The sequence below is a fragment of the Rhinopithecus roxellana genome, chromosome 3 (genome assembly GCF_007565055.1).
Source record: "Rhinopithecus roxellana isolate Shanxi Qingling chromosome 3, ASM756505v1, whole genome shotgun sequence".
NCBI classification, from domain to species: domain Eukaryota; kingdom Metazoa; phylum Chordata; class Mammalia; order Primates; family Cercopithecidae; genus Rhinopithecus; species Rhinopithecus roxellana.
This window is the reverse complement of record NC_044551.1, coordinates 42,124,580-42,141,120: the sequence shown is the minus strand read 5'-3', so window position 1 is coordinate 42,141,120 and position 16,541 is coordinate 42,124,580. Positions and strand designations below refer to the sequence as shown.

The 16,541-nt window shown below is 43.6% G+C and overlaps 1 protein-coding gene across 4 annotated transcripts in view; it reads left to right on the top strand.

Moving 5' to 3' along the window:
- AFAP1L1 (actin filament associated protein 1 like 1) overlaps nucleotides 1-15,683 on the top strand; it is a 68,564-nt gene extending 52,881 nt beyond the window's left edge. For all 4 annotated transcript variants that reach the window (XM_030927150.1, XM_030927151.1, XM_030927152.1 and 1 more), the window contains exons 16-19: nucleotides 5,131-5,295; nucleotides 8,137-8,315; nucleotides 11,478-11,606; nucleotides 13,874-15,683. In XM_030927150.1, the coding sequence (XP_030783010.1) occupies nucleotides 5,131-5,295; nucleotides 8,137-8,315; nucleotides 11,478-11,606; nucleotides 13,874-13,897 (497 nt within the window). In that variant the 3' untranslated portion in view covers nucleotides 13,898-15,683. The remainder of the gene's footprint in view (nucleotides 1-5,130; nucleotides 5,296-8,136; nucleotides 8,316-11,477; nucleotides 11,607-13,873) is intronic.
- The last annotated feature ends 858 nt before the right edge of the window (nucleotides 15,684-16,541 follow it).

The following is a 16,541-nucleotide window of genomic DNA, read 5'->3' as shown; positions in this document are numbered from 1 at the left end:
AACATATGAATTTTGGGGTATGTAAACATCTAGTCTATAGCCAAAGGATTTTGCCCACGATCATGTATTAATTGCCTCTTGCTACATAAGAAATTACCCAAAATTTAGCTCCTCTAAACAATAAGCAGGAACATGTGTTATGTCACATGGTTTCTGTGGATCAGGAATTCTAAATGGCTTGGATAGGTAGTTCTGGCTTGGGGTCTCTCATGAGATCTCAAGATGTTGGCCGGTCATCTGAAGTCATCCAAAGTCTTGACAGGCTGAAGGATCCACTTCTAAGATGACTCACTGCATACCTGGCAAGTTTGTGCTGGTTGTTGGAAGGAGGCCTCAGTTCTTCGCCATGGGGATCTCTTCATAGAGTTGCTTGTCCTTGTGATGCGACAGCTGGCTTCCCCCAGAGCAAGCCACCCAAGAAGGAACAGCAAGGCTGATACTGCAAGGTCTTTTAGGACCTATGGTTAGAAGTTATACTCTGTCATTCTGCAATATCCTAATGGTTACACAGGTCAGCACTGTTTAGTGTGGGACTAATAAAAGTTTAGTGTGGGACTATAAAAGGGCATGAATATTAGGAGGCAAGAATCATGGAGGCCAAGTAGATTGCTAAGAAAAATGGTGGTGTGAGAAGCTGCATGGACCCACTCCCTAGCAAAACAACTGTAGCTGGTGAAATTTATTAAAACAATTATTTAAAGTCTGGAAATTTTCCTCAGGGCAAATGAAGAAACATTTATTCTAGAAAATTTGCTAAATCTTAGTAAGAACAGTGAGAGTTTGTGGCATTTGAGCCACAACCTACCCCTTTATTCCCCAACTCAGTTTGAAAGAATCTTCACTCCAGGCACATCTGGACAAGAAAACAGGGCTCCTTCTTTCCCCAGCTGCTAGTCAAGGGCTACAGTGTCTCCCCGGGAAAGGCAGGCTGCCAGTATTTTTTGTCATACCCAGCTCCATGCTGCAGAGGCTAAATTCCAGGTGATTGCAGCCAAGAGGTAGGAAGCGCCCTTCCTCTACCCAGATGATAGAGCAAAGGCTTTGCCCCAGGTAGGGTAAGCCAAGAATACTGGGGCCCTGATTGCCCTCATCCTAGCTCACTTGTAGGGCAGAGGTTCCATGCTGGGAGAGGCAAGCAGAGTAGACCAGAGGTTACTGCCCCCACCCAGCACCCTGCTCATAACAGGAATGTCACTCCAAGAGAAACAGGCTCTTAATTTGTTTTGTGCTGCTATAACAGAATACCAGAGACTGGGTAATTTATAATGAACAGAAATTATTAGCTCCTAGTCTAGAGGCTGGAAAAATCCAAGATCAAGCTGTTGACCTCTAGCAAGGGCCTTCTTGCTGCATCATCACATAGAAGAAAATGGAAGGGCAAAGAGGCAAAAGGGGGTTGAATTTGCCCTCTTTTAACGGCATTAATCCCACCCATGAAGGCAAAGTCCTCATGGCCTAAATCACCTCTCAAAGTCCCATCTTTTCATACTGTTAACAATTGCAATTAAATTTCAACATGAGTTTTGGAGGGGATGAACAGTCAAACCACAGCACAGGTCATTGTTCCCACCCCTGGATCCAGAGCAGTGACTCAGAGATTTTGCCCAGCGGGGAAAGGCAGGCCATAAGAACAGAGAACTCCAAAGCTCTTCCTCAAAAGAACTGACTTTAGTTGGAACAGAGTGTGGGAAAGTGTAAACCAAAGGATGCTCTCAAAAACAATGGAGATTTGGTGGTTATGAGAACAATAAACTAAACCACAGGCTAGTTTATCAGAGAGAACCACAGAAAGAGACAGCTAAAAATGCCCACAGCTGGGTGTGATGGCTCACCCCTGTCATCCTAACACTTTGGGAGGCTGAGGCAGGTGGATTACTTGAGGAGTTCAAGACCAGCGTAGCCAACATGGCAAAACCCTGTCTCTACTAAAAATACAAAAATTAGCCAGTCATGGTGGTGGGCACCTGTAATCCCAGCTACGCGGGAGGCTGAGGCACAAGAATCGCTTGAACCCAAGAGGCAGAGGTTGCAGTGAGCCGTGATCCTGCCACTGCGCTCCAGCCTGGGTGACAGAGTGAGACCCTGTCGCAAAAAAAAAAAAAAAAAAAAAAAAAAAATTAAAAAAAATTTTTTTAATAAAAAGAGCCCTCCTAGGGTTAGAATAAATCTCAAAGATGAGCCTCCAAAACTATCCTATAAAGGGGCTGAATTTAATTGGATCAGACTGTGGAGTAATTTATGCATTGTCAAAATCAATAGAGCAAACACCTGACAATTAGTAGGGGCCTAACAGCTGGGTGTAATAGCAACAGAGGCAGACTGCTTAACAGGAGATTAGGGAAAGAGTCAGAAATCCCTGCTAATACGCTGTCACACCAGAGTGACTGTACACATGCCAAGGGTATGGCCTCTGAGGAGCAACATCAGTGGCTTCATACTTCAAGAGGAAGTAGACTACACTAAAATAGTTCAGACAAGTCACTAAACAAATAAGAAAATAACAACCCAACAACCCCGTTGGGGGGATGCATATCAAAAGATACTACAATATATTCTCTAAAATGACCAGTTTTCAACAAAAAATTATGAGACACACGAAGAAGCAGGAAAATGTGACCCATACAGAAGGAAAAAAATCAAGCCACAGAAACTGCCTGAGAGAGGGCCCAAATGTAGAATTTAACAAAGATTTCAAAGCAGCCATTATAAATATATTTAAAGAACTTAAGGAAACCATGCTTAAAGAAATAAAGGAATGGAAGATGACAGTGTATTAGCAGATAGTCTATACTATGGATAGCCTATATTATTGATAGCCTCTATCAATAAATTATTGATAATAGCTTATTCCTCCTGCTATAACAAAATTCCATAAGCTGGGTAACTTAAAAACAACAGAAATGTATTTCTCATTGTTCTGGAGAAATTGGTTTCATACTGCAGGAGGAAATAGACTATGCTGAGTACTATACTACACTATACTGAACACTACAGTATAGGTACATGGAACTACACTACAGTTATATGGAATATAGCTATATGCTATACTATATTATACTGTAGTATATAGTACAGTCATATGGAATTTATTATTGATAATATATTGATAGAGGCCTCCAATAGAAAGACAGAAATTATAAAAAGAAGAATCAAATAAAAATCATGAGGCTGAAAAGTACAATAACTGAAATGAAAAACTCACTCAATGGGCACAACAGTAAATTTGACCTGGTAGAAGAATCAGTGAACTTGATGATAGAAAAATAGAGATTATGCAAACCAAAGAGCAGAGAGAAAAAAAGAATGAAGAAAAATGACAGAGCCTCAGAGCATTGTGGAACACCATTAAGTGCACAAACGTGTGTACAGGGAGTACTACAAGGAGAAGAGACAGATGAGTATTAAAAGTACTCAAATAATGGCCAAATTTATTGAAAAACATTAATCTATACATCCACGAAGCTCAGTGAAATCCAAGTAAGATAAAGGCAAGGAGATCTACAAAAGACACATCATGGTAAAAATGCTTATACCAAAGACAAGGAAAAAATCTTGAAGGCAGAAGAGAAAATCAAGCCATCATGTATAAGAGAACCCCAGTAACATTAACAGCTGACTTCTCATCAGTAACAAAGCCAGAAGGCCCTCCATGCTGTAATTATGATCAGGCTTGAACTGCAGGGTAGTTGTGTCAGGAACTGATTTTTGCATGGGTCACTGGGTGACCACTGCAATCCCTGCAGCAGCTGGCTAGACAAGACCCCCAATTATCCATAAACTGCAGGAATTATTCTGCACTGACTTATATAAAGCAGCGTGCAGCTCTGCATAGCGCACCAAAAAAAAAAAAAAAAAAACAAGTAAAACTTTCCCCAAGAGGTTGAACTATGGCCTTGAAACAGCTAGAACAGTATTGCACAGCATGGACCCTGGAGTCAGAAAGACATGGAGACATGGGTTTAACCTTGGCTCTGCCACCATTAGCAGTGGGACTTAACCGCTGTGTAGCTCAGTTTCCTCAACAATAGAAGAAAACTAATTATAGTATAAGTTTTGTGGGCTGGGCGCAGTGGCCCACTCCTATAATCCCAGCACTTTGGGAAGCTGAGGCAGGCTGATCACTTGAGGTCAGGAGTTCAAGAACAGCCTGACCAACATGGCAAAACCCCATCTCTACTAAAAATACAAAAATTAGCCAGGCATGGTGGCGTGCACCTGTAGTCCCAGCTACTCTACTTGGGAGGTTGAGGCAGGAGAATCACTTGAACCCCAGAGGTGGAGGTTGCAGTGAGCCGAGATCACGCCACTGCACTCCAGCCTGGGTGACAGAGCGAGACTCTGTCTCAAAAAAATCAATTAAAAAAATAACTTACATGATGAGTAAGTGGGAATGCAAGTAAATGGCTCAGCATATAGTGCCTAGTGTATAGTAAATAATACATTTTTGCCATAATTATTTGTTTTTATTGTCCATCATAGTGTTGAACCTATAGTAGACCACCAGGTCCCTCCCTCCCCCAACCCCTTCCCCAGTAATAAAATGGATAACTGACTGTAGCTCAAAGTCTAGAATCTCTGGAGATCTGAGTTATTTGGAACGGTCTCCTTGTCTTATAGATATCTGAAAACTGACTATAAAATCTGCTCTTTTAAAACCAAAATATGTGCTACATCACAAAATTGTTTTTTAATAATACTATCATTACCTAACCCTTACTATTTGCCTACTATACTAAATGCTTTTCATTAATCATCTCATTCAACCCTTACCACAACTCTATGAGGTAAACTGTATCCATATCCTTGTTTACAAATAAGGATCAAGGGGGAAAAGGCACAGTAAAACACTACCAGTCTCTTTTGCCTAATGTCACACAACCAGGAAGGTCAAAAATGCCCAAATCTCAGGCTGTCTGTTCCAAGGCCTTGCTCCTAGTCCCTGTGCCCTATGGCCTTCCTTTTGCTTCTTCATTCCTTAGAGGATTCACACTAAATATATCTAAGGGACTTAGTCTAAATATTTCCATTTTATAGATGGAGAAGTTGGGGCTGAGAGAGAAGCTGACAGCACCCAAGTACCTTTGCCAGAGGCCAGAACTGAGGGCCTTTCCCTTCCCCACATCTCTACAGGTGCCAATCAATACAAGTATGGCAAGAACCGAGCCGAGGAGGATGCCCGGAGGTACTTGGTAGAAAAAGAGAAGCTGGAGAAAGAGAAAGAGACGATTCGGACAGAGCTGACAACACTGAGACAGGAGAAGAGGGAACTGAAGGAAGCCATTCGGAGCAGCCCAGGTACCTATGTGATTGTGGTCCTGAGCACTTATGGGTGGCCAGCTCATCCTTAGGCACAGTAAAGGGAGGTCTCTTGCACAGGTCACCTCGTTTCCTACCCAAGAGCAGTGGGCTTCTCCTCCCCTTCGCCTTCTCCTCTTCCTCTTCTCCTCTTCATCATTATCATCATCATTCTTCCCAATTAAAGAAAGTGCCATCAATTTAATAACTTGTTTTGGAGGGATGAAAAAGCATCACAATAATGTATACACTTAAAGTAGTAAGAAGCAATCTGATTTTAGAAATGTGAAGCATAGAAGTGTGCCTTAGAATCAAAGAAGTAAGAGACGTCATTTTGAACCCCACCTTTATTCATTCACAGATACATGTGAGACATTGGTCCTAGTGCAGGGAATAATGGACATGACACCTTCCCAGGATCCTCTTCTGAAACCAGGGACCTCAGCAGGCCCTGCCTGCTCTGGGCTTCTCCACACCCTATTTTCTACTGTGTTTCCTTTGCACTCTAACTGCAGTTCAACACACTTTAAGCCTAAGGTTTCTCCACGTGCCGGAGGGAGCAGAAGTCCTGTTGCTATAGATCATGTCCACAAACATGTAGCCCTATGAGAATCTGCTGACCTATGGACCCTTTTCTAAGAAGAAACACCACAGTTCACAATGCTGCAAAAAAAAAGTTCAGGAGCTCATGTGGCTCCCTGTGGAGCCTATCCATAGATTGCCTAAGACTCCATGAGCCTCAGATTAAGAACTTCTGGTTTAAAGGAGAAGACTTGTTCTGTGTGGCCAAGAACGAGAATCAACAGGAGGAAGGCACAGGAAGGCAGTTTGGTTTCCATATAAAGAATTTTCTGAGTCAGAACCAGGATTTGGAGCAAGTTGACTATCCTTGTCCTGCTCAATTTTTTCCGCTATGGCACTATCACTTGGTAACATATTAGATTGTTTATTATATTTATTATTTATTGTTTGCCACAGACACACAAATATAAGCACCATAAGGGCAAGGATCTTTGCCTGCTTTGTTCACTGATATATCTAGGGCTGAGACAATGCCTGATACATGGTAAGCATGCATTAAATACATGGTGAATGATGAATATAAAGAATTCAACATTACTGGAAAATCCTCCAGCACAGCCTCCCTCAGAGCAAAGAATGGAACTGATTTTTAAACCTGGTAAGACCCAACACAGCACTTGGAATGAGAAAGGTACTAATAAAGGTTTGTTAGATTAAATTGAAAAAGTGAGCTGGGTGCCATGGTTCACGCCTGTAATCCTAGCACTTTGGGAGACTGAGGCAGGAGGACCATTTGAGTGCAGGAGTTCGACACCAGCCTAAGCAACATAATGAGACCTCATCTCTATTTTTCTTAAAGAAAGAAAATTTTTAAAATTTATTTAAGAAATTTTAAAAATAAAAATAAATTGGGGCCAGGTGCGGTGGCTCATGCCTGTAATCCCAGCACTTTGGGAGGCTGAGGCAGGTGGATCACGAGGTCAGGAGATTGAGACCATCCTGGCTAATGCGGTGAAACCCCGTCTCTACTAAAAATACAAAAAATTAGCCGGGTGCGGTGGCAGATGCCTGTAGTCCCAGCTACTCGGGAGGCTGAGGCAGGAGAATGGTGTGAACCCAGGAGGTGGAGCTTGCAGTGAGCTGAGATCAGCCACTGCACTCCAGCCTGGGTGACAGAGTGAGACTCTGTCTCAAGGAAAAAAAAAAAATTTGAATAAGCAGCAAAATCCTACTGAAAACTCTGGTGTCTGTAAAGCCCTGCTATGACAGTTGTTTATAAGTAACAGAAACCAAAGCTAAACTGGCAGAGAAATGAAAAGAAGATGTAATTGGAAAATTGAGTGATCTGGTGTAGTGGGGTCCAGGGACTTAAATGGTGTCACCAGGAAGCTTATTTCTCATACTCATGCTTCTACCTTTCTCTCCTTTGGTTTCATTCTCCCCTTGTGATGCCACAATGGCTGCACAGTGCCAGCCCTCACCCAGCCCTCCCAGCCAACCCAAGCAAAGAGAGCTTCTCCTCCCAACAACCACCACAAAACCCTCTGGATTCACTCTGACTGGTCCCACTTTCATCCTTAATCCAATCACTGTCACCAGAAGATGAGTTGTGATTATGGGGCAGACCTAAGTTATGTGCCAAACCCTTGAACTAGAAGCAGAGTCAGCCCCACTCAAACTTGAGAGAATGGGGGTAGGGGAGCAGGTGCAGTGGCTCATGCCTGTAATCCCAGCAATTTGGGAGGCCAAGGCTGGTGAATTTCTTGAGGTCAGCAATTTGAGACTAGCCTGGCCAATATGGCAAAACCCCATCTCTACTAAAAATACAAAAATTAGCTGGGCGTGCTGGTGTGTGCCTGTAGTCCCAGCTATTCGGGAGGCTGAGGCAGGAGGATCGCTTGACCCCAAGAGGCAGAGGTTGCAGTGAGCCGAGATCACCCACTGCACTCCAGCCTGGGCGACAGAGTGAGACTCCATCTCAAAAAAAAAAAAAAAAAAGAAAGAAAGAAAAAGAAAAAGAGAGGAGAGAGACAGAATGAGAGGGGGAAGGTAGTTTCCCAATGAAAACTCAAGAGTGCTATTTCCAGGAGATGGTGAAATGGGTACCAGACATATAAAGACCATAATGAGACCTCATCTCATTATGAAGCTGGAACCCCAGGATGGAACTGGAACCCCAAGCCCAGAGTCCATCTCTTAACCAAGACTGGGGACTGGAAAGGCCCACCAGGAGGGGCAGACAAAGGCATGAGGCCCTGCCAGATTCCCCGACACTTCAGGTCAGGTTCAGCTGTTTCTTATCAATGTATCTTGATTCAGGAGCAAAATTAAAGGCTCTGGAAGAAGCTGTGGCCACCCTGGAAGCTCAGTGTCGGGCAAAGGAGGAGCGCCGGATTGACCTGGAACTGAAGCTGGTGGCTGTGAAGGAGCGCTTGCAGCAGTCCCTGGCGGGAGGGCCGGCCCTGGGGCTCTCCATCAGCAACAAGCCCAAGAGTGGGGTGAGTCCAGGGCCTTCCATGCCAGGGGCAGCTACTCCTGTATCCCTCCACACACTGCAGATCTCTCCTTCATGATCACTCTTTGGAGGTAGGGGTTATGCCCATTTGCAGACAAGAAAACTGAAGTCCAAAGAGGTGAAGGGCATGCCATGGATGGCACAGCTAGGAAGAGGACTCTTGGAGCAATTTATCTTGATTTTCTGGCCTGTTCTTGTCTCCACAGCAGCATCACCATTTGACTTTTTACCCTAAAGGTGATCTTAGAAATGGCCTTGGGGTTATTGATGATAAATAGTAGCTACCATATGTTGAATAACAAGCATGTGTGATCCATTACTACAGGCATCTTAACCTGTATTATCTTACACAATCTTCATGGCAGTCCTATGAGGTAGTTTAGGGGTTGACAGACAAGAAAACTAAGGTTCAGAGATGTCGAATGACTTGCTCAAGGTCACTCAGTGAAGTGGGAGACAGGATTCCAAACCCAGGAAGTCTTAACTCCAGAACCCTGCTCCAGAGCCCTCCAGTGCAACATGGCGAAACCCTGTCTCTACAAAAAATTACAACGGTCTCACATACCCTCTTCTGGGATCTCCAGGGTACCAGGCCCTGTCCTCAGTGCTCTGTATCCATTATCTCTAATGCTTCCAGTAACTCTGCGAGGAAGATTCACCCACCTCCAATGGGGCTCTCTCAGAGAGGACTTCCCTGACCTCATCTACACCGGGGTTTCTCAACCTCAGCACTACTGACATTTTGGCCCAGTAACTCCTTCTTATAAGGGACTATTCTGTGCATCAGCAGGATGTTAGGGATGTTAAGGTCCTACCTAAGGATATCAAGTAGAATGTTAAGCAGCATCTCTACCTTCTACTCACTGGTTGCCAGTAGCACCCCCCGACCAGTGACAACCAAAATATCTCCAGAAATTGTCAGATGTTCCCTGGGAGAGCAAAACTGACCCTAGTTGGTTTCTAAATTACCAACAGCTCCCTCTATTATTCTTCCTCATAGCACTTAACCACAATTTGTGTGTATGTGTGTGTATATATATATGTGTGTCCTTGCTTGTCCAATGTCTGTCTTCTCCACTAGATTCTATTTTTGTTAAGAATTGGACTACATCCATTTATCATTAAATTCCTGACCCTTTACAGAAAAATAGTGGGAGTGCAAGAAATATCTGTCAAATGAATAAATGTTTTGCCTGCTTTCGGGTGAGGAAATTGAGACTTAAAGAGACGAAATAACTTGTCTGATAAGTATGACTTATCGGGAGGCAATGTGTCATTATTATTGTTGTCCCAGGTCACATTTCCTGGTCACATCACACCTGATTGAGCCAGTGCTGTGTCTTACACCCCTACACTTCCTTTCCATGGGGTGTTTCCAACCTCATTATATAGATGAAAAACATGTCAGCCAAGGACAAAACTTCCCAGAGTCACAGAGGGCTGGTGGAGGAGCTAGCATTGGTTCATTCATCCCAGCTGCTTCCTCCCACCAGCATGACCTGATATTCCCATTCCAGAGAACTTTTCCCTCAGTTTTGGATCCTTCTGACATTCTTTGGAGATAAAGAGAAGCTTTCTCTAAATTCCTTGCAGGTTTAGCTGTTACGATGTCACCCTTAAGGAACTACATCTAGTAAGGTATTATACTAAGCAATTATCTGGAAAATGTAAGGGGTAAAGGTAATTTCAAAAATGAGAAGGAATACAGGAGAGAGGTTAAGAGTCAGACTGTGGGGCCAGGCAGAGTAACTCATGCCTATAATCCCAGCACTTTGGGAGGCTGAGATGGGCGGATCACTTGAGGCCAGGAGTTTGAAACCATCCTGGCCAACATGGTGAAACCCCATCTCTACTAAAAATACAAAAATTAACTGGGCGTGGTGGCACATGCCTGTCCCAGCTACTCAGGAGGCTGAGGTAAGAGAATCACTTGAACCTGGGAGGTGGACCTCCAGCCTTGGAAAGAGAGCAAGACTCTGTCTCACAAAAAAAAAAAAAAAAAAAAAAGGAAGGGAGGGAGGGAGAGAGGAAAAATAAAGAGAGAAAGAAAGAAAGAGAGAGAGAGAGAGAAAGAAGGAAGGAAGGAAGGGAGGGAGGAAGGGAGAGAGAGAAAGAGAAAGAGAAAGAGAGAGAGAGAGGGAGGGAGGGAGGGAGGGAGGGAGGGAGGGAGGGAAAGAAAGAAAGAGCGGGCTATGGGATTGGAATCCTGGTTCTCCCACTCACCAGCCACATGACCTTGCACAGCAATTTGACCTTCCCCATTTCCTCACCTATAAAATGGAATGGCTAATAATAGTACCTACTTCATAGGTTTGTTGAGAAGCTAAAGGAGCTAATTCACACAATGCTTTGTAGTGAGGTTCAGTAATTTTAGTTGTCATTATCGTTATCTGAAGGTCCTCAAGTATCTTCTCCTGTCACCTTGTTCAGTGCCTTTTTTTTTTTTTTTTTTGAGACCGATTCTCGCTGTGTCACCCAGGCTGGAGTACAGTGGCGCAATCTCGGCTCACTGCAAGCTCCGCCTCCCGGGTTCACGCCATTCTTCGGCCTCAGCCTCCCATGTAGCTGGGACTACAGGCGCCCACCACCACGCCCCGCTAATTTTTTGTATTTTTAGTAGAGACTGGGTTTCATTGTGTTAGCCAGGATGGTCTCGATCTCCTGACCTCATGATCCGCCTGTCTTGGCCTCCGAAAGTGCTGGGATTACAGGCGTGAGCCACCGCGCCCGGCCAGTGCCTTTTATTTTAAAGTTCCCATGCTGCTGGGCACAGTAGCTTACACCTGTAATGCCAGGACTTTGGGAGGCCAAGGTGGGTGAACTGCTTGAGCCCAGGAGTTTGAGACCAGCCCGGGCAATTTGGCGAAATCCCATCTCTACTGAAAATACAAACATTAGCCAGGCCCGGTGGTGCACACCTGTAATCCCAGCTACTTGGGAGGCTGAGGTATGAGAATCGCTTGAACCCGGGAGGCAGAGGTTGCAGTGAGCCAAGCTCGCACCACTGTGCTCCAGCCTGGGTGACAAAGAGAGACTCTGTCTCAAAAATAAAAATAATAAAGTGTCCTCATGCTTTTGAGGTCAGGCTGGGTGTTGGTAGCCATCACCAGATCTCACCTATGTAATTATTTATTGCCATCAACAGGAAACTGCAAATAAACCCCAGAACAGCGTTCCAGAGCAATCTCTCCCTGTCAACTGTGTTTCTGAGTTGAGGAAGAGGAGCCCATCCATCATAGCCTCCAACCAAGGAAGGGTGCTACAGAAAGCCAAGGTAGAGCCATAGTTCAGCTTATCAAATCACAGACCTGGTAACCCCCTTTTTATGGAAGTTCACCCAAAACCAAAAAATCAACTAGTGAGAAAGTAGAGAACTGCCAATGCATTTATGCAATGAAACTCATGAACTTTCCTCAGAAGCAGTAATCCTCAGATATTATTCAGAACTTATTCACTCTTTGTTAACACATATTTCTAACAAGCTTAATCATCTGGTTTCTGAGCCTACAATGTGTTTTGAGACAGGAGAGGTCCCATTTCATTGATGAGGTAACTGAAAATCAAGGACTATGGGACTTGCCCAGGGCTATGCAAGATATCACTGCAAAAGCAAGTAAGCAAACCCACATCTTCCAATTCTAAGTCCATGGCTCCCTCCAGGATGCTGGTCCACAGTCCCTTCTGTGTGACTCTTGGGGGTCAGCTATGTTTCAGAACTTTTTGGATTTTATAAAGGTCATATGGTACCTACACTAATATATGATGAAAACCCCAATAAGTCCTCAGGTGGTACCATATAAGCAAACATGTTAATAATTCTACAGCAAGACACAGGAATATTTATAGCACATGGAGTGAATAAAGATTGTAAATAGCCTCATATCAGGTCAGGTCAAGTTTTGCCACCAAATGAGTCTATACCAAAACAGTGGAGAAATATTTCGGTTTCACAGCTTTCTGGATTTCTAGATGACACTAAGTGACACCCTGTCTCAAAAACAAAAAAGCACGGCTGTACGTCCCTCAGGTTGGAATTGGTTTTCAGAGCCTGAGAGGGAAGAGTCTTTATTCTTTCCTACAGTTAGTCATTAAACAAATACTTGTTGAAGACCTACCATATGTAAGTCTTGTTATAATTTCTGGTTATATAACAGGGAACCCAAAAAAGTCCCTGGTCTCATAGAGTTGGGAAGACAAGACTTTAAATACCACACATAAATAATGTGATGCCAGAGAAGATGAACCTCCCAAAGGAGCTTAACACAGTGACAGCAAAGACCCTTTCAGGAAAGTGACACATAAGCAGAGACCTGAATGGAGTGTGAGGGAGAGACCCATGCAGGGGGCTGAGGGAAGGACGATCCAGGCAGAGAGAAGAACAAGTGTCAAGTCCCTGAAGTGGGAAAAAGCTTGGAATGTTTGAGGAACATCAAGAAGATCCAGGTGGTTCCAGTGAAGGGAACAAAGGGTGAGCATTAGGAGATGAGATCAGAGAAGTAACCAGTGAGGGGCCAGATCATCTAGACCAGCAGTCAGTAAACATTTTCTGTAAAGGGCCAGAGAGTAAATAGTTTAGGCTTTCTGAACCATATGATCTGTTCCACAACCTCTCAGCTCTGCCATTGTCACATGAAAATAGCCATGGACAATATGTAAATGATGATGAAAACGACTGTGTCCCAGTAAAACTTTTTTTTTTTTAATTTTTTTTTTTTGAGATGGAGTCTCGCTCTGTCGCCCAGGCTGGAGTGCAGTGGCACGATCTCAGCTCACTGCAACCTCTGCCTCCTGGGTTCAAGCAATTCTCCTGCCTCAGCCTCCTGTGTAGCTGGGATTACAGGTGCACACCACCATGCTTGGATAATTTTTTTGTATTTTTAGTAGAGACGGGGTTTCACCATGTTGGTCAGGTTGGTCTTGAACTCCTGACCTTGTGATCTGCCCACCTCAGCCTCCCAAAGTGCTGGGATTACAGGCATGAGCCACTGCGCCTAGCCCAATAAAACTTATTTACAGGCACTGAAATTTGAATTTCATATCATTTTCATGTGTCATGAGATAGTCGTCTTCTTTTGATTTTTTTTTTCAAACATTTAGAAATAAGAAAATCATTCCTAGCTGATGCATTATATGAGAATGGGCAATAGGCCCGACTTGGCCCACAGACTATCATTTACCAGCCTTTTATCTAAAGCCTTTCAGGCCACTGAGGAACCATGGATCTTGTTGTAACATAATGGATCTTGCTGTGACATGATGGAAGGTTTTGAGCAAAGAGTTTTGGATATAAATTGCATTTTTTAAAGACCATTCAGACAACTATGTTGAGAATGGATGAAGGGACAAGAGAGACCAGCATGGAGAAGTGACTTACTCAGGGCCACAGAAAGAGTCAAGAACAAGTGTCAAGAACAAGAGGGGGTTAGAACCCAATGCAACCTGGCCAGTGGAGATCATCTAACTAGGTGCCATGAAATGTTTTTATCCATGTCACACTAGACCATTCAACAAATTGATTTGTCTTGTCTTTCTGTACTTCAGGAATGGGAAATGAAGAAGACCTAGAAAGAGAATGAGGATTTCATTCCAAAGGAAATATCAGCTTGTCCACCTGAGGAAGAAATGCTTTTTTTCACAAGGAGACACCAAGAGAAGACTAGGAAGTAGCCCTCATTCTCCAGGACACCCTAAAGACCAGCCTTTATTGTCTGCATGATTTTAGGGGATATGGGGAGGGAAGAAGTAGAAGGGAAGAGGGAAATGGAGAGCATCCTTATGACTTTACAAAGGGTGGAAATGAGGATGGAGGGATACAGAAGTCTGCACAGCTGTAAAGGTTTTATAGATGTCTTTGCCTTCCCTTCTGAAGAAGAAATGAAAGCACATGTGAATAACCCCTTCCATCCCATTCACAGCATCGCACTCCCAGTCCTTAAGGCAAAGGGAGGCAGTGCTGAAGCACTGGTGGTGCAGTGTAAAGAGACAAGACCTGATCATCTGATCACACTTGTTCCAACTTGATTCATATTGGGCACTACTGACAACCACTGGGCAAGGCAAACAGGTTGAACAATCAATAACATTATCCCTGCCTGCATACATGTGAACAAAAGCTGTAGAGGACATGCAAATTCTACAGTCATTCCTCATTTGCTTTAGACAGAGTGCAGCTACTGGAATCTTCCAGATTTGAGTGTTTTAAAATCAGAGCTCTGAATACACAAAAGGAAAGAGAAATGGAGCAGCTGACATATTTTAAGCTCACAGTGATACTCAGTGACAGGAGCACAGAGTTCTAATGTCCACAGGATGTTGTAGGGTAGGGTCTTTCAGTAAATCAAGTCCCTTACCTATGTTCTATGACACTGAGGTTCTTGGAGCTATGGGTTAGAAATCCAGGAGGCAATATGTCGTTATTCTAATGAAGTCCTCATCTTGCACTCAGAGGCCCACTAGTCTGCCCTTCTATATATTAAGTAAAAGCAAGAGAAAATAAGAGGATGATGGCTTCTTTCTCTCACCTCGGTGCTAAACCTTTTACACACACTTGATACTTTCATAGAGGGACCAAGGACCTCAAGTCCTGGGCAGTCTCCTTACTGTGCTACTCACTACTGTCTCAACACTGTAGGTACTTTATGGGTCTGTATTTAACACATTTCCTTCCAATAAAGATAAAACCACTTAACTCTTAAGAGCCAGTGCTTAGCTCAAGAGGAAAGAAGGAAAATCCCAGAATATAACCATGGCCACTTTGCTATAGGGTTTACATATTTTAACCCACCTAAGGTTTTACAGACTTTAGCCTCACTCAAATTTTATCACCCTCTGAGGTAGCTGGAGACCACAGCAGGAAAAATAACCTGACCAGTAATCACCCACTGATTAGTGGCACAGCATAGGACTTAGAGGTTATAAGCCCAGATCCAGATAGGGCTAGGTTTGAGCCCTGCCTCTGATGACCAGCTGGGTGATCTTGGGAAAGTCACTTGACCACTGTGATTCTTGTTTTCCTTATCTGTGAAATGGGGCTAACAATTGTTACTTTTCTCCCAAGATTGTTGGGAAGATTTAATAAGATAATACATAGTAGGCATCTTGCATAATGTCTGAGAAATAGGAAATGCTCAGTCAATAGTGGCTTTCACTAGCCAGGCATGGTGGTACTCGCCTATAATCCCAGCTACTCAAGAGGCTGAGGCAGGAGGACCACTTGAGCCCAGGAGTTTGAGACTAGTGCACTATGATCATGCCTGTGAATCACCACTGCACTCCAGCCTAAGCAAATAGCAAGACCCCATCTATATAAAAAAAAAAAATCATAAAAAAAGTGGCTCATTATTAGCTATATAGGAAATGTCTGACTCACAAGCCTGTGTTCTTTCCACTGAGGAAGAAACTACTTTTACATGGTAATTACAGCCACCAAAAGCTAAAAGGTAACCAATACATAACTGAGAGTTTCCATCCAAATTCCACCTGTGTTTTCACAGCTCAAGGGGCTCACATACTCTAGATTTTCAGTGTTCTTTTTTAAAAATGTGGATCCTGGAATGTCACCTAACTCTCCGACTATGTATTCAGTGTCTGTCATACTCTTTCTTATGCAGTTATTTTGGGGTTGTCTTTTCTCACCAACAGAGCTTGAACTCTGAGAGGAGTGGCTAGGGGTGATTAATAATTAACATTTATCAAGCACTCACCATGTGTCAGGCACTGTGTCAGTCATGGCCAGCTTCACAGGCATGCAACCTGTGCAGTCACACAGGGCCCCATGCTCAGAAGGGCCCTGTTCTTGGTTTAATGCTCTACTGTTGCCTTCTTCATAATATTTGAACAAGGGGTTCTGCTTTTCCTTTTGCCTTCTAAATTAGGTAGCCAGTCCTAGTGCTAACTAACCACTTTTCCAGGTACCATCCCTTTAGTTTTCACTAAAACCCTGAGATAAGGTGTATTATCCTAGTTTTCACAGTTCAGGAAATGGAAGCTTAGAGAGGTCAAGTAACTTTCCCAAGCTCACATAGTTCTTATGCTGGCTCCACCAGCATGTAAATATAAGAAGTCTGACCCTAGAGCCTTATTCTTAATTTTAAAGTTTTATGTCATCCATACATCTCCCTCCCCTTGTACTGCAACATTCAGAAGCACACTAGCACTTAATAAACAGATGAGTGAATGCATGGATGCAAGCAGCAACCTGATGAATGTT